General features: G+C 42.1%; 1 protein-coding gene across 1 annotated transcript in view; it reads right to left on the bottom strand.

The window, feature by feature from the left end:
• Positions 1 to 12,385, bottom strand: part of DYNC1LI1 (dynein cytoplasmic 1 light intermediate chain 1) — a gene marked incomplete at its 5' end in the record, with an annotated part of 46,448 nt that extends 34,063 nt beyond the window's left edge. The window contains 2 exons of the mRNA XM_079712399.1: positions 11,973 to 12,046; positions 12,240 to 12,385. Coding sequence (XP_079568525.1) covers positions 11,973 to 12,046; positions 12,240 to 12,385 — 220 coding nt within the window. The remainder of the gene's footprint in view (positions 1 to 11,972; positions 12,047 to 12,239) is intronic.
• Between the last annotated feature and the right edge of the window lie 13,273 nt (positions 12,386 to 25,658).

Below are 25,658 nucleotides of genomic sequence, written 5' to 3'. Positions count from 1 at the left end.
ACAAATGCAAAGATATGATATACCATGCTCTTGTATTGAAAGAATCAATATTGTCAAAATGACTATACTACCCAAGGCAATCTACAGATTCAGTGCAATCCCTATCAAATTACCAAAGGCATTTTTCACAGAACTAGGACAAAATAATTTTTAGTTTGTATGGAGACACAAAAGACCCCAAACAGCCAAAGCAATCTTGATAAAGAAAAACAGAGCTGGATGAATCAGGCTCCCTGACTTAGACTATACTACAAAGCTACAGTCATCAAAACAGTTTGATACTGGCACAAAAACAGAAATATAGATCAATGGAACAGGACAGACAGCCCAGAAATAAACCCACACACCTATGGTCAATTAATCTACAACAAAGGAGGCAAGACTATACAGTGGAGAAAAGACAGTCTCTTGAATAAGTGGTGCTGAGAAAACTGGACAGCTACCTGTAAAAGAATGAAATTAGAATATCCTTTAATACCATACACACAAAAAAACCCAAAATGGATTAAAGAGCTAAATGTAAGACCTGACACTATAAAACTCTTAGAGGAAAACATAGGAAAAACACTCTGACATAAATGGCAGCAATATCTTTTTTGATCCATTTCCCAGAGTAATAGAAATAAAAACAAAAATAAACAAATGGGACCTAATTAAACTCAAAAGCTTTTGCACAGCAAGGGAAACCATAACCAAAATGAAAAGACAACCCATAGAATGGTAGAAAATATTTGCAAATGATGCAAGGGATTAATCTCCAAAATCTACAAACAGCTCATGCAGCTCGATATCAAAGAAGCAACCCAATCAAAAAATGGGCAGAAGACCTAAATAGACATTTCTCCAAAGAAGACATACAGATGGCCAAGAGGCACATGGAAAGATGTTCAACATAGCTAATTATTAGAGAAACGCAAATCGAAACTACAACGAGGGACTTCCCTGGTGGCGCAGTGGTTAAGAATCCGCCTGCCAATGCAGGGGACATGGGTTCGAACCCTGGTCCAGGAAGATCCCACATGCCGTGGAGCAACTAAGCCCGCGCGCCACAACTACTGAGCCTGAGCTCTGGAGCCTGTGAGCCACAACCACTGAAGCCCGCACACCTAGAACCTGTGCTCCGCAATAAGAGAAGCCACCACAATGAGAAGGCCGCACACTGCAACGAAGCGTAGCGCCCGCTCGCCACAACTAGAGAAAAGCCCACACGCAGCAACGAAGACCCAATGCAGCCAAAGGGGAAAAAAAAATGCAATGAGATATTACTTTACACCACTCAGAATGGCCATCATCAAAAAGTCTACAAACAATAAATGCTAGAGAGGGTGTGGAGAAAAGGGAACCCTCCTATGTTGGTGGGAATGTAAATTGGTACAGTCACTATGGAGAACAGTATGGAGGTTCCTTAAAAAACTAAGAATAGAGCTACCATATGATCCAGCAATCCCACTCCTGGGTATATATCCAGAGAAGACCAAGGTTCAAAAGGGGGACTTCCCTGGTGGCACAGTGGTTGAGAATCTGCCTGCTAGTGCAGGGGACGCGGGTTCGAGCCCTGGTCTGGGAGGATCCCACATGCCGCAGATCAACTAGGCCCGTGAGCCACAACTACTGAGCCTGCGCGTCTGGAGCCTGTGCTCCGCAACAAGAGAGGCCACGATAGTGAGAGGACCGCGCACCGCGATGAAGAGTGGCCCCCGCTTGCCACAACTAGAGAAAGCCCTCGCACAGAAACGAAGACCCAACACAGCAAAAATAAATAAATTAATTAAAAACAAAAGTACCAGGCTTCCCTGGTGGCGCAGTGGTTGAGAGTCCACCTGCCGATGCAGGGGACATGGGTTTGTGCCCCGGTCCAGGAAGATCCCACATGCCGCAGAGCGGCTAGACCCGTGAGCCATGGCCGCTGAGCCTGCATGTCCGGAGCCCGTGCTCCACAACAGGAGAGGCCACAACAGTGAGAGGCCCGCATACCGCAAAAAAAAAAAAAAAAAAAAAACAAAAGTACCAATGCCACCGTGGATGTGAGGATTAAATTAGTCAATGCTTTAAAAAAAAAAAAAAAAAAAAAAAAGGATACATGCACCCCAATGTTCATTGCAGCGCTGTTTACAATACCCAGGACATGGAAGCAACCTAAACGTCCATCAACAGAGGAATGGATAAAAGGGATGTAGTACATATATACAATGGAATATTACTCAGCCATTAAAAAGAAGGAAATAGTGCCATTTGCAGCAACATGGACGGACCTGGAGATGATCATACTAAGTGAAGTAAGTCAAACAGATAAAGACAAATATCATATGATATCATTTATATGCGGAATCTATAAAAATGATACAGTGGGGCTTCCCTAGTGGCGCAGTGGTTAAGAATCTGCCTGCCAATGCAGGGGACACGGGTTTGAGCTCTGGTCCGGGAAGATCCCACATGCTGCAGAGCAACTAAGCCCACGCGCTACAACTACTGAGCCTGTGCTCTAGAGCCCGCGAGCCACAACTACTGAAGCCCGCACACCTACAGCCCATGCTCCACAACAAGAGAAGCCACTACAATGAGAAGCCCGCACACCGCAAAGAAGAGTGGCCCCTGCTTGCCACAACTAGAGAGAGCCTGCACGCAGCAACAACGACCCAATGCAGCCATAAATTAATTAATTAATTAATTAATTTAAAAAAATGATACAAATGAACTTATTTACAAAAGAGAAACAGACTCATAGAATGAAACAAACTCATGGTTACCAAAGAGGAAAGGCGGGCGGTGGCGGGGGTGGTGGTGGAGATAAATTGGGAGTCTGGGATTGACATGTACACACAACTATTTTTAAAATAATCAACAAGGACCTACTGTACAGCACAGGGAACTCTGCTCAATATTCTATAATAACCTAAATGGGAAAAGTATTTGGAAAAGAATAGATACATGTATATGCATAACTGATTCATTTTGCTGTACATCTGAAACTAAAACAACATTGTTAATCAACTATACCCCAATATAAAATAAAAATTTTAAAAAACCGTAACTTTTCATTAGATCAAATTCTATTATAATAAAGTTATTTTCATGTCCTCATCCAGGCACTGGGCAATTTTTTCTGTAAGGGACTAGACAGCAATATTGTAGGCTCTGCAGGTCACATAAGGTCTCTGTCACGTATTTATCTTTAGTTCCCCCCCTCCAACTCTTTAAAAATGTAAAAAACAAACAAACCCCATTCTTAGCTTGCTGGCCATACTAAAACAGTCTATAGGCCAAACCCTGTCCTAGTGGATGGACCAAAAGGAGGAAAGATTTGTTGATCCAATTACAGTGAAATTCTCCATAGCAAATAAGCCTGTATTTCAAATTATTTGTCTGAACCCTATTCAAATAAGTCACTCTCTGTGAGTGAACCAAGTACAGGATCCAAGCACTTAAAAGAACTTCAGTTTTACCATAAAGGAGTAACAGCCATCAACTCTCACTTCTCAGCTCAAATTTGAAAACCAAATTGATTACAAAAGAAAAACTCCACACAAAGTCACCAAAACAGTATAGAGGTAAAGGTGTGCTCCTGATATTGTTTGATGTCTTCAAAAGATCTAATTCAACAATACGATGTACTGTCCATAAACTTTATAATGATAATTTAATTAATGAATTAAATATGTGAAGATCTAGGGGATGTGATTTCCAACTATAACATTGTCACCATTAGATGTGTGAACCCAGACAAGTCAGGTATTTCCCTGACAAGTATTGCTCCCTGTCTTCTAAACAGAGGGGGAGATAAATCCAGACAACCTCTGAAGTGATGGATTTAAAATTCTTTGACTATTACAATTCATACCTCCTTGATCAGTGACACACTAGAAAAAAAAATTTTTATAAGACATCAACAGTGTTTTAAAAAGATAACATAAAAACATGAATCATGAAAATGAGCAGTCAGAACACTAAGTACACACAATCCGTTAGCAACAGCTATCTTGAACACTTCCCATGTATGCCACTGTTTGAAGTGTTTTACTAACATTACCTCATACAATCCTCACGATAATCCTAAAAGGCAAACAGTATAACCTGAAAGATTAAGCAATTTGCTAAAGAAGGGTCGGTCAGGATTTAAATCCAGCAATGCTCCTCCACACTATTATCACAGTCACTGATCGGGAGCAGCTTCCAGTCTTCTCCCCCCAGCTCAAGACAGACAGGGATGACAAAAGGTAAAATTAAGCAGCACTCTGCCTCCCTTTCCTCCCAGTTTCCTTTCCTGCTACTGTGGAAAGCTGAAGCACTGTACTCTTCTTGCTCAGCACAGGTTTGTGTGCCTGATGCCTGCTTTCTATGCAGACCTTTGATTCACACTTCCAAACTTCTGTAGGAAACTTTATGGTCCACAGCATCATGACAGAGAGAATTCTAACATGCCATATTCCTTCTTTACCCAAGTAAGATACCAACATTGTAAAATTAACATTTTTGATTTGGCTTTGTATGATATAAAATAAATCATCCTATTTTACCTGAAAGCTCTGGTGACAAGAGCCATGAGGAGTCATCACTGGAGGTACTTTTTGGCTTGGACCTTCTGCATGGCCTTCCATAAATTATCTGATGACCCAGATAGGGTGGGGGGTTTTGATCTGCTGTCCATCTCACAAAGAGCATCTCCTCCCTTTCCTCAGCCAGCAAGAGCAGGGAGAAACTTAACCAGCTGTAGCATCTGCACCCAGTGACTCAAGACTACCTCCCTCCAATATGTCAAGGAGTGCACATACAATGGAAAGTTAGACAAACCCAACCCTGAATCCTAGCTCAGCTGTGTAACCTGGGGTTCAAAGCCCTCTTCTCCAAAACAGTGAACATGCTACATAGTAAAGCACCTAGCAGAACACTCAAGTAACAAGCATAATATATGATACTCCCACCCCATCAGTTCCCTACCTTTGAATATCATTCAGCAATCCACATCAAATTAAAAAATATAACTTATCCCTTTATCATTTCTCTCACTCTTGCAGCCTGACTAGACATGAACTGAAAACCACTGAGTTTAATTCAATAAACATTCCCAAGGCCAACAAGTGTTGATCCCAATGGTTATTAACAGTTCCTATGCTCCAGAAGGTCCAAGTCACACTAATGCAATAGTTCTTAATTAACAAACATGATATATATTTTACAATAAAACTGCCTTTAAATTAACATGCCAATTTTTAACATACCTACCAGATAGGCAAAGATTAAAATGAATAATCCTTGGTGTCAGCAATAGTGCTAGACAAACAAGCACTTTCACATACTGATGGTGGGAATGTAGAATGGTACAGCTTTCCAAAACTACTGTTAGTAATATACAAAAAGACTTAAAATATATATACTTTTGACCCAGCAATTCAACTTAAAAGAATTTATCCCAAAGATAATATTTGGCAAGTGGAAAATGGGGTATAACAATAATAATCTGTTTACCAATCTTATAATTATGATAGAGCCATATATTTTATTCAGTCATTAAAAGGGAAGAAATCCATATCTACTGCCACGCAAAAAAAACCCTCTGATACATAAAGAAAAAAAAATCTGACTTCAAAACACAAGGTATGAGCCTATTTTGTTTAAAAAACAAATATACACATAGAAAAAATGAACATTCCTATCCTCATAAATTTTTTTTTCTCTGGCAAGAAACATGTATTACTTTTATAATTTAAAATAGTGAATACTAATTTTAAGAGGAAGGTATGTTACACATAATTTCTTTCAGTTCTTTTAATCCCAGGAACTATGAAAGAATCTCAGTTAGGAGGCTGTAATTTGCCCACAATCCCACAGCTTCTAATGGTAGGAAGGGCTGACTCCCACACCTGGGGGCCTCTAGTTAAGGACTCTTCCACACCTGAGCGCCCCGGGCCTTTTCACCAGGTTTTTAGCTACAGCAACACATTCCCTTAGTCCTGCAGTGTCTCCTCCCCACCCTACTTAGCAAAATTTTACTCAGATACCACCTTTTCCATAAAAACTTATGTAAGCTATTTAGCAATTATTTCAGACTGACATTTGATTTTTTTACTATATACTTTGAGTCTTTCCCCACAGAAGGTTATAAGCTCCTGGAGGGCAGGGACCTAGTGAGCCCCGTTTTCTCCAGATGACCCAGCAGAGCATTTTATGCACAGCACGTTCTAATAAACACTTGATGAACAAATAAATAAAGAGGTCAACTGTGAAGTCTAAGCCACTGCCCTGACTTTACAAATAAGGCCCCAAAATGTTAGTCCATGGTCACTCAATAGTAACAGTCCCATGCTGAACTTGGGTCTTTTCTTTTTCCTAACTCAGAGCTCCTGTGTGTTTTGCATTTTCAAAGTACTTTTGCTGACCTTCTCTCACATGGACTTCACACCGGCTGACTTACCACTGTATTGGCCGACATCTGTAGTTCTTCCAGCTCTGTTTTCTGTTTTTGACAGCAGCACTAAGGGGAAATACATGAACCACTCTTGACATTTCTTAAACCTGCCTTGAAACTATACCTCTAGCTGGAATAAAGTAAAAGCTGGTCATCAATCATCCAATGTTTATTTACTGAGCACCTATTAGGGGCCAAACATCATATTTCATTAACCAGAAACCTTTATTAACTGGCACCTGTGCTTACTGATAAAACTAATGCCCGTAATAGCCTAAAGCAAGGGTCTACAAATGAGCCCACAGGCTAAATCTGGTCTGCTGCCTGTTTTTGTAAATAAAATTTTACTAAATACTGCCACGCCCATCCACGTATGGATTATCTATGGCTCTTTGGGGGCTACAAGGGCAGAGTTGAGTAGTTACAACAGAGACCATTATGGCTCACGGAGCCTGGATTATTTACTAGGTGGCCTTAATAGATTGCTGACCATCATAAAATATCAATATGCCATTGGACTCTCAAAAACATTTTATATTTTTTAGCAGTAGTGACACATAACAGGCAATAGTTTCCTTAATCCTTTGAAAATTACCAGTCCAGTATCATATATGTGGTAACACTATTCCTTGCATCACATTCCCATAACCAATCATGCCAGAAAACAGCATCAACTGATAAAAAATCTGTGTTTCCCACAAGTCATATAACCTTGGGGATCTTTAATCCCAGCTTCTCCCAAAATTAAGTTTCTGACTGAACAATCTCATTATTTTTAGAGTAAGTCCTCACATAGAAAACCATTCACTTCTTTGACAAGTTATTTCTCTGAACAGATCTCTAGTCCAGTGTATATCTTGAGGTTTCCTACTTGCAATAATTCAAACATAATAGAAACTAGTTTTACTCCTGATGATGCTCAGTATTTTGTGGGGTTTTTTTTGGCTGCACACTATCCTGAGTTATCACCTTCGGGGAAAAATGCAGACTCGAGATTGCTTCCCTGAGTGGAATCAAACAGCCCATGTATACAAAGAAATACTTTACTAATTTAAATCCAATTGCAATATGTTCTCAAAACATTTCTTTAAAAATATACAACTCACAAGCTTTACAATTAGAAATAATTACAGAATGTCAGAAAAGATAAGACTTAAGAGATGACTAAATCCAAATATCTTAATTTACAGGTGAGAAAAATGAGGCTTACATGATTTACCGGAAGGGCCAACTAGTTTTCATTAATTCATGCTGGCCTTAAATCAGGAAGTTATACTGATGTCTTATCTATAAGCCAGGCACTGTGCTGGGGTCCAGGGCTACATATGTATCTTCACAGACAATGAATTCAATTAATCTTTATCAGTGAGATTTTTTTTGCAGTGAGACAGATTACATCACGATAATCAGATAAAATTCCTTAATAACTGCTAAACATCTTCTTGCTTTTCCTACAAAGAAAGCTCTCTTCCTGTAGAGAGACAGTCCAGTGGAGCCAGGCTGCACAATTCAGAATCCTGAAGTTGCCCCTTTCTGGCTATGTAACCTCACAGCAATTTACTTAACAGCTCTGTGTTTGTTTCCTGATCTTTAAGGGGATAATCACGGCATGTAAACAATCCTTATGTGGCTGGTACAGGTAAGTGCTCTATAAATTTTAAGTATCATTGTTGTTATTTTCCTTAGGTAGTTTTCTTATCAAAACATGGTTAAGTAACCAAGGTATGGAGAAAGTGCCCTCAAAAACAGCTATTGAAATACATATAATTACAATCACTGTTGTAAAGTTTGATTAAATATAAAGGGTAAAGAGGAAAAAACAGTTCTTAAAAGGTCCATTCAATGCAGGGGACGCAGGTTCGATCCCTGGTCAGAACTAAGATCCCACATGCAGTGGGGCAACTAAGCCAGCACACCACAACTACTGCGCCCACGCGCTCCAGAGCCCACAAGCCCTCGCGCCAGAGCAAAAGACCCTACGTGCCACAACTAAGACCCAACGCAGCCAAATGAATAAATAAATATTTTTAAAAAATTTTTTTTCCTTTTAATATTACGAACAAACAAGTTCATTCGCAAAATCTTTCATGAAACATTGGTTAAATGCTAATGCCATCATGTTTCTGGGTTTCACTAGAGGTCAGGCCCGGGTAGAGTAAATGACCGCTTCAACACAAATGCCATGGCAACAGACGTGTCCCTCATTAAGCTACATCCTAGAATCCAACAAATATTTGGATTTTACTTTAAAATAATCATTAGTATTTTTACTCAAAGATGGCCTTTTAAAAAAAGTTATGCAGTAGGAAGAGTACGTGGCACCTCCTCCCTTGAAGGAACTTCTATCAAGTTGGAAAACCAGGCCAGAGTCACAGAAGGCAGGGTCTTTACAACTGTGTGACCTCGGAAAACTCACTGAACAGGTCTCCAAGATTCAGTACCTCATCTATAATTGGTGTTAACATCTATCTCCCAGGTTTTGGGGGGGATGGGGAAAGGGGGATAGAGGAGGCAAACTAAGATTCGTATGAAAATGCTTTGAGGATGGCTTACACACATGCACACATTGCTAGTTCTGACCCCTTTCACTCACAGGCAGTGGGAGGGGAGGCCGTGTAGCAAGGTAAAGTTAAACTGCAATTTGTGTTTGGGGTACTTAAGCCTTGATCAATGTTCCTATTCTATACAGTTGCTGGAAATGTAAAACCTTGTTATAGTCTCAGATTTGGTTTTTTAAATATGAGACTCCAGAGATCACCGTAATTCATGAAAGATATATTAGGGCCAAGCATCCTCCTGCCTAGCACCTTCAAACTCATAACAAAGAAAACCACAATCCCTATTTCTCTATTTCTCCCCTCTACCAGCATAAACTGAATGCAGCCATAATATGTGATGGTAAAATGTCTTTAAGAAATCTTTAGAGGTATTCTAGAAAATTAAAGCTATTTATGTAATCAGTATAAAAATCTGTTATCAGCTTTTTCCAAAGCTGAAAAGGACTTTGATGAAAATCCCAATAGTAACAGTACTCAAAAATTTTTTTTTAATTTTAAGCTTGTATAACTTGATACTAGATGGACCTTGGTCCAGTGGTTAAGACTCTGCACTTCCACTGCAAGGGGCACAGGTCCGATCCCCACTTGGGGAATTAAGATCCTGCGTGCCGCATGGTGTGGTCAAAAAATAAATTTAAAAAAAAAAAAGCTTATATAAAAGGAAATTTAATCTATTCTAAGTTTGGAAGGATGGAGGTCTAGAGCCTCTAAATATATTCAGCCATATGCACTGACCCAGTGTCAAAGGCAGATTAAAAAACGGGTTTAAAAAAAAAAGCATGGGGGGATTCCCAGGTGGCGAAGTGGTTGAGAGTCTGCCTGCCGATGCAGGGGACACGGGTTCGTGCCCCGGTCCGGGAAGATTCCACATGCTGCGGAGCGGCTGGGCCCGTGAGCCATGGCCACTGAGCCTGCGTGTCCCAAGCCTGTGCTCCACAACGGGAGAGGCCACAACAGTGAGAGGCCCGCGTACCGCAAAAAAATAAAATAAAAAATAAAAAATAAAGCATGGTGCAACCTCAGTGCAAATTAGGAATGTTAAGAAATGAACAAAACTGTCACTTTTGTTTCACTAAAAACAGAACCATGTTACTAACATCTAATGCACAGGAATAATTGGGAGGAACTTATAAAATGAAAACAAAATTCAGGAATATTATCTTTACAATGGCAGTATTTGAAAAGAAGTCTTATTTAACTTAGAGGATTTGAAATATAACACACTTCAATGAGGTCACTTTGCTTTAGGTCCATTTTAGTTTAGCACTTAATAGTAATTTGTTTAAACTAGTAATCTGAAAACATTTTCTGAATTTTTTTTGCTCTTGGATCCTAACCTATATCTGCCCTATAAATATGTTACGTAGGCACTAACTCAGTCTTTAAAGAGTTGTGATAAAATATTTTCTAATCCAGTTAAGAGACTCATCACAAAAAGTCACTGTGCTGTTATCACTTCACAAACATTATCTCATTCAGTTCTCCCCATAACACTAGGAAGTAGACATTATTATTTCTGTACCATCCATTTTAAGGAAGAAGAAACTGAGGGTCATATAAGTCAAAGAACTTGCTTAAGATCATAAGACTAGTATGTGACAGGGTCATGAATGAACCCAGGTGAATCCGCAATAGTGGTACTTTCAATCACATTAAAAACAAAGGTAGAGACTTCCCTGGTGGCACAATGGTAAAGGATCCGCCTGCTAATGCAGGGGAGCCGGGTTCGAGCTCTGCTCCGGGAAGATCCCACATGCCGTGGAGCAACTAAGCCCGTGTGCCACAACTACTGAGGCCCGCGCGCCTAGAGCCCGTGCTCCGTAACAAGAGAAGCCACCGCACTGAGAAGCCCACGCGCTGCAACAAAGAGTAGCCCCCGCTCGCCGGAACTAGAGAAAGCCGGAGCGCAGCACCGAAGACCCAACACGGCCAAAAATAAAAATAAATAAATAAAGTGATATATATTAAAAAAAAAAAAAAAAGTAACACTAATTTTTCAACTAGCTCCAGTAACTTTAAATAACGCCAAGAATCATATACTGTAGATTATCTAGAGTTCATGAAAAATAATTTGTTTCTATCTAAACATTCCCATTAGAAGCGGACCCTGACAAGTATCATTTGACTTCTTTGTTTCCCTTCCTGTTTTTAAATGAACATTAAAAAGTCTTGAGACATCAATAACAAAGTTTTAAAATTCAACGATCATCCTATAAGCCAAACTTCAAATTTTCACATCTAAATAATATGAAAGAAATCTCTAAATTACTTTGGAGCTAAGCCTGCAAAAATGTGAACCTGTGAATTGTTCTCCACGTCCACCCCCAGAGTCAGTAAAGAAACAAAATACATAACTTCCAGAGAGCAGAGGGAATATAGAACAATCAGGAGATTTGAGACGTTAGACCATTTCTCATTATTACACCCATCAGGCCGAAGGGACTGAACGAGAAAGGTAAACGTTTACTGCACTTCACAAATTTCAGAATTATAAGTGACAGTGAAAAAGACAGCTGCAACACGAGCCCACTGTACCCGTAAAAGCTGAATCAAATAATTACATTTATCACTACACCAGGTCTAATTTCTAGCTTCTGTAAATTATACAAAGTGCCGGCTATTAAATATTGATGGCATGCCATTTGCACTGGAGCTGTCGCGAAGAGCCTCCTGCTACCAATTTTTGTCATGAAAGAAAAAACGTCCTTATTTTCTAGGTAAACCCCAAGCCACTAGAATCTCTCAGATGGGCTATCGCATTGTCCTTCCCGGAGGAAGCTGTCAGGGTCAACCCCACACACCCAGGGGAGGAGAAACTTTCAGGGGAGGGCGGGTCCCTGCAGGTCCCGGGGCAGGGGTCCCTGTTCTCCTTCTCCCCCAGCTGTCAGCCACAGGTCGGGCGGCGGGGCGGGGCCAGCCCCGGCTGTCCGCACAAAGCGAGCCAGAGAGCGGCGGGCGGACCCAGGCCACGCCGGGGGGCCGCGCAGGGCGGAGCAGGTGGGGGCACTTACCCAGCAGCAGCACGTTCTTCCCCGCGGGGAGCTTGGAGCGCGAGCGGGTGGAGACCTCGCTGAGGATGCAGGACCTGGCGGGGAACAAGGCGCACGCTCAGGCGGGAGTCCCGCGCGGGAGGAACGGCACCGGCCTCGCGCGCCCGGGCGGGGGCGGCCGAGAACGCGGCGGCCTGGGCAGGGCGCCGAGCTCCGGCGGGCACGCAACCCCGGGGCGTCCCCGGCCCGGGGGTGCCGGCGGGGACCGGGGAAGGGTGCGGTCCTTACCAAAGGTTCTGCCCGTCCTCGTCGTCCCCTGCCGCGGCGCCGCCGTTGCCCGAGGTTAGCTCGTTGGCCAAGGGACCGCCCGTGTAAGTCGAGGTTAATCCCGTCTGAGAGGAACCGAAAGACCCGACTCGCCCCACAGCCGCCATCTTGGTCGGGAACACACCGGTCCCAGCAAAGCTGAATGAGCCAGGAGGCGGCGGCGGAGGCGGCGGAGGCGGAGGCGAGAACCCGGATATGCAGCCTTCGGCGCACGGCAGCGGGGCGGGGCCTGCGGGGGTGGGGCCCAGGCACTGCAGGGACTGACGGAGCGAGATCCGGCGAACTGCGCGTGCGCAGCAGGCCGCCGGCCGGCGAAGGGGAAATGCGCGTGCGCAGGTGGCCTGGCGGGCTGCTGTCCTGCAGCTCCAGTCTTCCTGATCTCAGCGGGTTGAAGCGCTTCTCGCCACCCACTCCGCAGCCCTAGGCTGCAGCTGGGCGCGCTGGGGTGTGTCAGGTGAACAGTGCTCCCTCCCACTCTTCAGTCGGGTCCACAAACCCCGCAGCGGGTGTGGAATTCCTGCACTGTCATTGCCGTCCCGCTTGCTGCAATTGGAATTGGTTGTTCTTTGTACGTAATACAAAAGAGATTCCTAATTTCATCCTGGAATCTGCTTTCACCATTGTTCTGCAGATTCTCTTTGCCTCATTCCTGTGTCGTCTTCTTTCTTATCTTAGTGGAGAACTTTCTCCATTAGTTTTATGAGAAAAAAGTGTATGGCTACATTTTTGGAGACCTGTGTATTCAATCAAGGCCCAGATGAAGGCTTAATGAAGGAACTATTTACAAAGGTGTGACTGATCCGAAGAGATGTGGCTAGCAACAGCAGGAAGATTTAGGGCTGAAGGGGAAAAAGGAAGGGATGTTTGCTAGAATCCAGAGAGCTGCAGCTATAGGAAAAGTGTTGATCAGCAAGATCTGTGGCTTTGAGTAAAGGAACACAGCAGTAACCGCTCTTTTTGCCCTGCGGTATCCTGCCAGTGCCTCACATTTGCAACCCTACCAAAAGCCAGAGGGCAATCAGTGATAGTATGCCTGGGTATAGAATTCTTAAGTGGCAAATTATCTTCCCTTAGGTTTTTCAAGGCCTTGACCCCTTGTCTGCTAGATTTTAGTGTTGTCCCTGAGAAATCCAAAGTCATTCTGACTCCTAATCCTTTGTTACGTGTTCTTTTTTTTTCCCCCTACTTGGAGACTTTTAGAACTTCCACAGATTTCCACTAACACATACATACCCCCTTCCAGTGCCTGCGCTGTCATAATAATTATCCTGCCAGTTATCATAGACAAATAATCCATACCCTTACACTAAAGCAATCTCTCCACTTGTGCACTAGATTTCATTTCCTCTCCTCCACTCAAGGACATTGCTCCAACAATTCTCCCCCCTCTTTCTCTATATAATCATTTATTGATTTCAACTGGATCATTTTCTCTTAACCCTGCTCCTTCACCAGCTACTACTATATTTCTTTCCTCCCTTTTACAGCAAAACTCTTTAAAATATTTGCCTTTATATGCTGTCTTCGATTCCTCTTCCCCTTTGCCCTTAGAACCCACTTCAATCAGACTTTTACCCCATGACTCCACAGAAACTGCTTATTCTTCTTATCAATGATCTCCTTGTTGCTAAATCCAATGGTAAATTCGCCTTCCTTGTCTTTCTTGACCTTTCAGCAGCATATGGTACAGCTGATCACCCCTTCTAAATATCCTTATTCACATAGCTTCCGGGTCACAATGTTCTCTTGGTTTTTTTTCCTGCCTCACTAGCTCAGTCTCCTCCACCATTTCCTCATTTTCCTGACCACTTAATGTTACAGGACTCCTGGGCTCAGCCTTTGTTCCTCTTATCTATACTCACTCCTTTGGTGATCTCATGCAGTCTTGTTGCTTTAAATTCCATCTGTATGATAAAAACTCCCAGGTTTCTCTCTCCAGCCCAGAGCTCCATCTAGAACTCTAGATTAATACATCCAACTGCTTTTTTTTTTTTTAATTTTTGGCTGCGTTGGGTCTTTGTTGCTGTACACGGGCTTTCTCTAGTTACTCTTCGTTGAGCAGGGGCCACTCTGTTGCACCACGTGGGCTTCTCATTGTGGTGGCTTCTCTTGTTGCGAAGCACAGGCTCTAGGTGCACAGGCTTCAGTAGTTGTGGCACACGGGCTCAGTAGTTGTGGCGCATGGGCTTAGTTGCTCCGCAGCATGTGGGATCTTCCCAGACCGGGGATCAAACCCATGTCCCCTGCACTGGCAGGCGGATTCTTAACCACTGAGCCACCAGGGAAGTCCCCCAACTGCTTCTTCCACATCTCCACTTGGATGTCTAACAGCGCGTTTCAAACTCAACATGCTCCACATGGAGCTGCTGACCTCTCCCCTCAAATCCCGCTTCACCCATCACCTTCCCCACTAGGTAGCGGCTCCTTGTTGCCTCAGCTATTCTTGACTCCTCCATTCCTTTCACACTCCACAATTGAATCCATTAGGAATCCTGGAGTCTCTACCTTCAAAATATACCCACAATCCAACTTCTTGTCACTCATTCTCTGATACCAGTTTGAGCTACCATCTCTTGCCTGAATTGCTGTAAAAGGCTCTTCAACATGGTAGCTGGAGAGATCCTTTAAAAAGGAGTTCCCTGGTGGTCCAGTGTTTAGGGCTTGGTGCTTTCACTGCCGAGGCCTGGGTTCAATCCCTGGTTGGAGATCTAAGATCCCGTAAGCCAGCGTCACCCCCCCACACACCTGAAAAAATAATCAAATCATGTTACTCCTCTACTCAAAACCCCACAGTCACTCCTCATTTCAATCAGAGTAAATGCCAAAGTCCTTACAATGACCCACAAGGCTCTACGGAATCTGGCCCCCACTGCCTCTCTGGACTTTTCTGCTCCACCCTGTCCCTCAGTTTCTCCCATCCAGCCACACTGGCTCCACTGCTGTTCCTTAAACATATTGTGTATCCTTTTGATTTAGCTGTTCCTTCTGCCTTGAAGGACATAAAGAGCTGCCCAAACCAATATCTTCCCCCAGATAGCTACTTGGCTAACTCCCTCTCCTCCTCCAATGTCTTTGCTCAGTTCTCAGCCTCTCAATGAGGTCTACCCTGACCACCTCATTCAATGCTGCAACTTAAATCTTCACCCCTGCAATTCCAGGTTCTTCTTACCTTGCTTGCCTTTTTGTTTCCCATAACACTTACTACCTTCTAACATAGTATAAAATGTACTGATTATTACCTCTTAACATAGTACAGTCATCCCTCGATACCTGCAGGGGACTGGTTCAGGACCCACCCACAGATACCAAAATCCATGGATGCTCAACTGTATATAATGGGGTAGTATTTGCATTTAACCTATGCACATCCTCTCATATACTTTAAATCATCTCTAGATTTCTTATAATACCTAATACAATGTAAATGCTGTGAAAATAGTTGTAAATACAATGTAAATGCTATATAAATAGTTGCCTGCACACGGCAAATTCAAGTTTTGCTTTTTGGAACTTTCTGGAATTTTTTTCAAATATTTTTAATCTGAGCCTGGTTGAATCTGTGGGCATGGAACCCGCAGATACAGAGGGCTGACCGTAGAATTTACTTATTTATTGGAACTTAAGCTCTTGAGAGCTTCACTAATGTACCCCAAGCACTTTGTGCCTAGAACATAGCAGACGTTCAGTGAAGATTTGTTGAAGGTATGAATAAAGGAACATATTTACTGCTTGTCACCAGGTTTCTAAAATTTCAGGATGATGATGATGATGATGATGATGATGATGTGTGTGTGTGTTTCAAGAGGAGAAGGGGATACAAAAAAATTCTTCAACGCTGGAAAGCAGGAGCTCTCTTTTACAATATTTTAAACACTTTTTGATATAAAAGTATTCCACATCCTCTTGCTACTTTAACAGGTTTCCTGAATACTGATTTACCTATTCTTGAAGGCTCTGGGCCTCTTTAGGTTTTTCAATAATAGTCAATAGTATCCTGCTGTTGTATGGGGAAGTCTTAGATCCTGCTGGGATACGCCAGGGTGTACCCCAGATATCCTTTTTGGTTTCATTTCTAATTCAGCTGAGCCTGGGCGCCTGGAAGTGGGAAATGGAACACTAGTCAGAGAAGGGACAGCTCCTCTCTCCAGCTTTCCATCTCTCGGGAGCTACGTCTCTCCTCTCTATCTGTCAACCATCATCCTCTGCTTACTCATCAGCTTCCTCAAGGCCACAGTTAGGTATTTCTGTATCTCAAGAAAAAGCAATCATTTGTCAGGCACAAGAGCTCTGCAGAAAACTGCTTGGGGAGGGGAACCTTCTGGAGGGCTGAGGTGGGGGAAGCAGGCCACTTCCTCTTTCTGCCAGGGATGCCTCCCTCTGAATTTGAGAACTGAGACAAAGCAGCCACCCCTCAAGCTGCTTCCTGTCGTACCAGCTTCCACAGGCCGCCTCTGGCAGATTTTCAAACAAGACTTGCTTCACCCACTGCGCCAAATGCTGGCAATCACGGTTGATACAAATGCCAGCTGAAAAGCCAAAACCAAAAGAAAAAGGAAATAAGCAAGGCGATGAGTGGTCCCTTAAAATTTGACTTTATGAACAACTTGAAAAATAAAAGTGTCAGAACGAACTTCAGAGTTTAAAGAGTGCCCTCCCCTACATGGTATGAATTTTTTTGTTGTTGTTGTTAACATCCCTGACGTGTGAGACAAAATGGTAATGCTAGAATTGGCAGAGTCCTTGCTTACAAGTCAGTAAGAATAAGTCCTTTCTTACTCTCCAGCAGGAGATCCAGGGATCCAATCAGAGGGAAAAGAGACACCGAATCTTGGTTTTCTTGCTTTCCTTTGAGTCATTTTTATCTCACTCTAAGTACCTCTTTAGAATGAATACAATGATGGGTATTTAATTCACTTTTCAGTCACCAATCCCTCTAAATTACAGATCTAACCTCTCTCCTACCACTCACCTAGGATTTTTATCAGGTGAGCCCTGACAGAACTTCATATCTTAGACAAAGAAAGAGATGGGGAAATACCTGACAGGAGAAGATGGAAATAGACGTTTTTAGGGGCTTTTTTTTTCCCCTTCATAGGAAACAGCAGAAGAGAATCTCCTCTATTTCTGGGTCTAAAATGAAATCCATGCCCCTCCTCTTTAAAAAATAAATGCTTGTGTATGCATTTGTGTGTGTTTGTGTACAAGCATACTTGAGGATTACGGTTTACAAAGAAAAAATGTTTCATTTGCTTATAAATGTATCACTGAAAAATAATATGCCCTGAATAGTTTTTAAAATTCCAGAATAAGACAATAATTTGAATTGTCTTGTCATTTTGGACTGAGCTCCTCACCACAATATCCATGTTCATTCCTGGAAAATGGGTGATGAATGAAAGGGTAACAACCTGTAAATCAATCCACATTCACATGGAGTAGATGTTCTGTGAGACACAGGGAAAACAAAGACACTTATCTTTTAGGCTAGAAGAATGTTTCTTCATTTTTAATACAGAACAATTAGGATTTTTAGAATGCTTAGTTGTCATTGTTGTTTTAATCTGTTCTTTCCCACTAAAAAGAAGAAAGAAAAAGGTTCACTGATTAATATATTGTTAGCTGGATACTTCTTACATATGGTTTTGGAGGATCTCATTTCCTTGTAATCAGATACTCTGAAGTTCAAGTCCATTACCTTTTCAAAACAATAGTGATTTTAATGCCGCTTACTTCTTAGATTTCCAGAATTACACTCTGCCAGCCTCTTTACTTCCTAAAGGAGAAGATATCTAATAACTGACTTTATAGATTGAGATCTGCCAACACTACATCATCAAGGTCATTAAGTTTTCCTGCTCTGGGGGCTCTACATGAGGCAAAAAATATGAAATTCCATGGCATTTTTAGAAATGCACTGTCTTTTGGAGCTGCAGGTGATTTCATGTTCATAACAATTTAGTCTACTTTAGTCTAGAGCTAATTATGGTTTCTTATTGCTTTTACTAAAAGTAAGCCTAGAATATAACCTATTATATTTTGCACCAACAAAAACATTATGTTTTCCCCACATGGGAAAGAGGATGAATGAGTTGCCCAGTGGGAAGTTTCTTATAAGCAAAATGAATCAGTTATTTTACACCATGTAAGCTTAAAGAGTTGTTTATTCGAAGGTGTTTAAGGAGATTCTAATGATCTTCAACTTTTTACTATTAGAAAACAGAAAGTTAGAGTTGCCAAGTACTGTAAAGGTGAAATCGGGAAGCAGAATGTCCTATCTGATTCTTCCTCAGAAAATCTCAGGATTGTGTTGAAGAATCAACCTCATCTTTTATTTCAGTTCATTGGTAAATGATGACAGGTAACCTAATAGAATTTTCACCCTAGTACATATATATTTTTTAATACACCGGCTCTAGCCTAAGGAGTATATTGTCATGTGACTTCATGGTTTAAAAGTTTGCTTTTAAATAGCAGCAATATTACATTGAGTCTGATATTTTAGACTCTGTCCACACCATAAAACCTAATTATTGGATTAAACAATGTTAATGATAAATCAAGAGATAAAACAGCTGATTTGCAGGGACTTCCCTGGGGGCACAGTGATTAAGAATCTGCCTGCTAATGCAGGGGACACGGGTTTGATCCCTGGTCCAGGAATATTCCACATGCTGTGGAGCTACTGAGCCCGCATGCTGCAAATACTGAAGCCCGCATGCCTAGAGCCCATGCTCTGCAACAAGAGAGAAGCCACCACAATGAGAAGCCCACACACCACAACAAAAAGTAGCCCCCCCTTGCCACAACTAGGGAAAGCCCGCGCAGCAATGAAGACCCAATGCAGCCAAAAAAAAAAAAAAAAGAAAAGAAAGAAAGAAAAAGATAGCTGATTTGCATCATTTAGATGAAATAAAGTGTTTGGATTCAGCGTTTGCAATGAGGTGCATGGGGTCATGGGTACAGCCCAGGCTCCAGAATCAGACCAATTAGAGTTCAAATCTAGACTCTGCCACTTATTATGTGACCCTGGAGTTGTTTAAACTGTAAAGCCTGTTTCCTCACCTCTAATAGAGTTGTGAGGTAAACAAATGGAATCTGACATATAGTGAGGACTCAGCAGAAATATTTACTGTTATTCTTATTTGAAATAAATTTATTAGGTGTTTTGTAGAGCAGTGTTTCTCAATGTTGAAATGGTTTAAATGTGCACACGAATTCCTTAGAACGTTGTTAAAATGCAGATTCTGATTTAGTAGGACTGGGATGGGGCCTGAGAGTGCATCTCTAACAAGCTTCCAAGTGGGTATCTATACTGCTTGACCACAAAGCAAGGATATGTGGCAGAAAGAACTCAGGCTTTGGATTTATCTATCTGCAGACTGGGATCCTGGCTCCAAACATGTTAGCAGTATGACCTGGGCAAGGTCAAGCTTTCTCATCTCTAAGATGGAGATAATAATATGTATTTCTTTTTTTTTTTTGTGGTACGCGGGCCTCTCACTGTTGTGGCCTCTCCCATTGCGGAGCACAGGCTCCGGACGCGCAGGCTCAGCGGCCATGGCCCACGGGCCCAGCCGCTCCGCGGCATGTGGGATCCTCCCAGACCGGGGCACGAACCCGTTTCCCCTGCATCGGCAGGCGGACTCTCAACCACTGCGCCACCAGGGAAGCCCAATAATATGTATTTCTAATTAAATCAATCTTCTTTAAATAAAAAATAGTGAACTCAAACAATACCTGACATATTGTAAGTACTTAACAAATCTGAGTTCAGTTTTTCTATAAGAAATGCTTTACTGGTCCATCCAGTATGGGAGACTTATGGTAGTTTTGAGACTATAGTAGTTTTCCTTCGTGGAAAAGCTAAAAATTCCAATCTTTGAAAATTTCTTAGAATTCGATCATTATGAAATCCACTTCAACGTTGATTTAAAAGTTTTGTCATTGCATGGCAAGCAAATGTTTTGGGAACAGATTGGGAAAATGCCCCAGGCAAGTGGTGGCACCTAAAGCCAGAGTGGGTAAAATTTCTACAAGTAACTGAGATAACTAAGGAAAGAAGCTAGCTTGTGAAGCATTTTATTTAACCGACAGTATTTTTACCTTTTATAGTATGGAAAATGTCAAACATATATCACAGTAGAGAGGAGGTATAATGAACCCATCACTCAGCTTCAGTAGTTACCAGCACATGGCCAGTCTTATTTTAGTTTGACTCTCACCCTCTTCTTCCATCTCTGAATTATGTTAAATCAAATCCAAGACATAGTATTATTTCACCCATAAATAAATATTTCAATACATATTTTTAAAAACCAAGGACTCTTCCAGTGGTTAAGACTCCAAGCTTCCAAGTGCAGGGGGCACGGGTTCGATCCCTGGTCAGGGAACTAAGATCTGGCATGCTGCATGGCATGGCCAAAAAAACAAAAACCATAACCATTATACCGTTATAATAATTATTTCAAACATACTGCAACTATTGAATTTATAGCATGTATTTAAATTACCATCCAATTTTTACTATAGTTAATGAGATGCATGTATACATGTTAAAGTAGAATTCAAATAGCCCCACACTTAAGAACAAAGTAAATAATGCTTGTTTCCTAAACATTGCTGTTGTCAAAGAGGGCAGGGCAGTCATTGTCTTACCTGCAGGACTGACATCCTCAGCATCCTTCCCCTCACTGCCAGTTCTTAAGTGATCTGCCAAGTCTAGGTGTTGATTTCCTCTCCACATTGTCCTCTGTATTCTGAGCCTTCCCTGTTTGATTCTCTCCAGCTGACAGAAAAGAGACTGCTTTTAACTTTTGCCAGGAGCAGGCCCTTCCAGGCAAGCTGATCTGAGTTCGAAGCTCACACGGAGAGCGTAGGGTTCTAGGATCTCATAAAATGTTAGACCTGGATGGGACTTCTTAGTTCAGCCACTAGATCTGAAAACTGAGGTGCAGGATTGTTAAGTGACTTGCCCTGTTTCAGGATTACCTAAAAACCTCTCAAAATAAGGGCAAGTTATTGCACATCTGATCTGATCTTTCCATAATGGTAAAATTTCAATCAGGAAATTTGATCTCTTATTTTACAACATTTGGTTAGCCTCTCTAGCTTCCTGCTAAGGACCAAATTTTCGTTTTCCTTTTTTTGTCTTGGACATTTAGAAATATACATGATTAGAGCAAAATAAAGTAATTAAAGAAGATGAAAGGTTTTTCAGCGTTATCTCATTGAAATCCTTTTTTGAATCCATATAAAATTTCCATTTCAATTTCTAATTATAAAATATTTCAAACGTATAAACACCAAAAAGTAATATATATCTATTGTTATATTAATATGCATTAATAATATGCACATTATATAAAAGTAACATAATATCACCATAGAACGTCTTTCCCTCTTAGAATTTATTTTTATCAAATATATTTGACATATAACACTGTATAAATTTGAGGTATACAGTCCTTTTAGAAATTTTTAAAGGAAGTCCACTTTTCCAGTCCTTTCTTTCTTAGAGGTAGCCTCGTCTTGAAAATAGGTGAATTTTGGGACTTCCCTGGCAGTCCAGTAGTTGAGACTTCTCCTTCCAATGCAGAGAGTGTGGGTTTGATCCCTGGTGGGGGAGCTAAGATCCCACATGCCTCGTGGCCAAAAAACCAAAACATAAAAAACAAGCAATATTGTAACAAATTCAATAAAGACTTTAAAAAAAGTCCACATCAAAAAAAAATCTTAAAAAAATAGATGAATTTCAGGGGCTTCCCTGGTGGCGCAGTGGTTGAGAATCTGCCTGCTAATGCAGGGGACACGGGTTCAAGCCCTGGTCTGGGAGGATCCCACATGCCGTGGAGCAACTAGGCCCGTGAGCCACGACTACTGAGCCTGTGCGTCTGGAGCACATGCTCCGCAACGAGAGAGGCCACGATAGTGAGAGGCCTGCGCACCGCGATGAAGAGTGGCCCCCGCTTGCCACAACTAGAGAAAGCCCTTGCAAGAAACAAAGACGCAACACAGCAAAAATAAATAAATTAATAAACTCCTACCCCCAACATCTTAAGAAAAAAAAAAAAAGCAAAAAGTGAACTGAGGCTCCAGCACCCTTCCTGGCTCTTAAAAAAAAAAAAAAAAAAAAGTAGATGAATTTCATTCTCATGCAGATGTATATTTGTATATTCAATTGTAGGTTTTAAATTTTTACATAAATTTTATTTTAATAAATTTATTTATTTTATTTATTTTTGGCTGCACTGGGTCCTCATTGCTGCATGCGGGCTTTCTCTAGTTGTGGCGAGCTGGGGTGCGTGGGCTACACTTCGCTGCGGTTGGTGCGCCTGCTTCTCATTGTGGTGGCTTCTCTTGTTGCAGAGCACGGGATCCAGGCACGCGGGCTTCAGTAGTTGTGGCTCGAGGGCTCTAGAGCTCAGGCTCAGTAGTTGTGGCGCACAGGCTTAGTTTCTCCGCGGCATGTGGGATCTTCCCGGACCAGGGATTGGACCCACGTCGCCTGCATGGCATGCGGATTCTTAACAACTGTGCCACCAGGTAAGTCCCTACAGGAATTTTATACTATGTGTACATTTTACAAATTGCTTTTTTCACTCAATATTATATTTTCAAGATTGAGCCATGTAGATATGTAGGAGGGTCTTGGATCATTCATTTTAGTTGCTATACAGAATTCTGCTGTATGAATAATCCAGTTTATTTAATCCACTCTCCCTCAAAGGAAGAGTTAAATTGTTCTATTAGATATCTTCTGTTAGACTTATCACTAGGTACCCTATAGTTCTGGTAAATAGGCTAAATGGCATTGATTCATTTGTTATTTATTAATGGAATAATAATAAATTAAGGTTATGTAATTGTTGGTTTCTGGTATATCAGCATGCTATTGTTGTTTGTATGTTGATACTTTATCCACCAATTTTGCTGAACTATTTTATTCATTTCAAGTAGATTTTCTTGTGGGGGAATGGTATCATAGCCCACCCCTTTCCTTAGTACTTCTTACTGTAACAAGATAGAGAAATTTGGATTTATCAGAATTTTAGGGGAAAGGGTAGCTGAAAGCTAGAGAAATAGATGGCTTGGTGGGCCTGGTCCTCTTGAGAGAAGCAGCCAAAGCTTGGGGACTGCACACCCAAGGCTCTGTGTACAGAGGGTGTCGTGGTTTTGGAAACGGTGGGGGGGGGCCTGAGGCGCTGGATGGGACCTCACAAGATGGCAGAGACTGTGTGATCTGCGATGTGATCCCCTCCTCTGTGTCTTAACATGTTTTCAGTAAAAATAGAAAACAATCTTATGCTTAGTCTCATTGATATTCTTGCAGGAACCACCGAGGAGATGGAGTTTTGTATCCGGACACGATGCAGGAACAATAGAACTGAAGCTGCCAGGATCCAGACAAGCACGAGGAGGTGGAGTCTGAAATCCTGGGGAGGCACCTGGTAGGAGGGCCCCCCTCCGCGACACTCAGGTGTGCATTGACAGTCATGTGATTTGCATGTGGAGAATGCACTGTCCAAAGACAAGAGTCACTTCCTTTTTTTTGCCAAAATTTCTTCTTTCAAAGTCTGAGTTTGCTCATTCTTTGGCCCTCTTGAAATTAGAGTATGATCCGACGGACATGGGGAAAAAATCTCCTTCAAATTATCTCCTTAGTGGCATGTCACAGGGCGAAATTCCATCATTAGATTCATTTCTCCAGGGCGCCCTCTACACACGTAATGAGTTATGGCCTTATGGCTTTGGGGGGTTTATTCGGCCCTGCAGCATGCGGTTCCCCAACCAGGAATTGAACCCGCGCCGCCTGCACTGCCAGCATGGAGTCTTGATCACTGGACCACCAGGGAAGTCCCTGACATTATGGTATCTGAGGAAATAATAAACCAATACTGGATAACTAATTAATGTTAACGTAGATTAGCTGATTCATTTCACCCACCAATAAAAAGGAAAAGACAACGGAAAAGAGCTTGGAGTGGAGGGTCAAATTACCCGGCTTGAACCCTCACTAGTCCACTTACTAACCCTGTGCTATTTGGAGCCATTACTTAATTTCTGTTGCCTTAGTTCTTCATCTACAGAATGGAAATTAATAAATAGTACTTACCACATAGATGGCTGTGAAAATTAAATCAGTTAAACTTTGTCAAGCACTTAGAACATTCCCTACCTCACAGAAAGCACTATTTATTATTAGCTTTAATTACTATCATCATTGGAGAGGAAGTAAAACTCTGAGGAATGGCCCAAAGGACAGCTCATTTTGAGGAAATAAGGAGATGGGGGAAATCTACCCACAGTGTATGACTGAAACCAAAAAATCGGGGGCAACGGAGGGAGGGGACATCGAGAGTGAGAATGGAGGCTTTAAAGAAGAGGGACAAGATAGAAATGGTTTCTCTTTTGAAGTTTCACGCAGAACAATGTCTAGATGCCTGGTCCTTGCATTTAGGGAATTATAAAAGTTTGTCACCAGATATACCAGGTGGTCAGCTTTTGCTGCAATAATGCTGCATAAAAGGGCACCCCACAACTCAGCAGCATACCACACTAAGCATGTATTTATGGCTGTGGGTCTGCAGGTCAGCTGGAATTGGTTCCAGACTGTGGGTCTGCTTCACAGGGCTCCTTCTGTGGTCCAGGATGAGGGCTAGTGGCTACCCGGGTCACGTTCTTCTCCTGGTGGAGGTCAGAATCTTCCAGAGGCCTGGGTGCAGAGTTCAGAAACACACACACAGAATTGACAGTGTGTCGGCTCTGCCCACATTCCATTGGCCAAAACAAACCACATGGCCAAGCCCAGCATCCATGGGATGTGGAGGTACTGTTTTCCCATGCAGGTGGGGCAGAGAAGGAAGGAATATATCCTAAACAAAATTCTCACTTTTCACACCTTCTGTCTAAGATTTTATAGTTGTTGTTGTTGTTGTTGTTGTTTTTACTTACTTATTTATTTATTTATTTTTGGCTGCGTTGGGTCTTCGTTGCTGTGTGCAGGCTTTCTCAAGTTGTGGTGAGCGGGGGCTACTCTTCGTTGCAGTGTGCGGGCTTCTCATTGTGGTGGCTTCTCTTGCTGCGGAGCACGGGCTCTAGGCGCGCAGGCTTCAGTAGTTGTGGCACATGGGCTCAGTAGTTGTGGCTCACGGGGTCTAGAGCACAGGCTCAGCAGTTGTGGCGCCCGGGCTTAGTTTCTCCACGGCATGTGGGATCTTCCCGGACCAGGGCTCGAACCCATGTCCCCTGCATTGGCAGGTGGATTCTTAACCACTGTGCCACCAGAGAAGTCCAGGATTTTATAGTTTTGATTGTGTCTCGTCTCAGCCTTTATTTTCTTAGACTGAAGAATTTCAGTCTCTTTCTTCTCTCCTGATTTGC

Source organism: Hyperoodon ampullatus, assembly GCF_949752795.1.
Source record: "Hyperoodon ampullatus genome assembly, chromosome: 10".
In the NCBI taxonomy this organism is placed as follows: domain Eukaryota; kingdom Metazoa; phylum Chordata; class Mammalia; order Artiodactyla; family Ziphiidae; genus Hyperoodon; species Hyperoodon ampullatus.
Note: the sequence above shows the minus strand (reverse complement) of the source record. Positions and strands in the feature narration are given on the sequence as shown.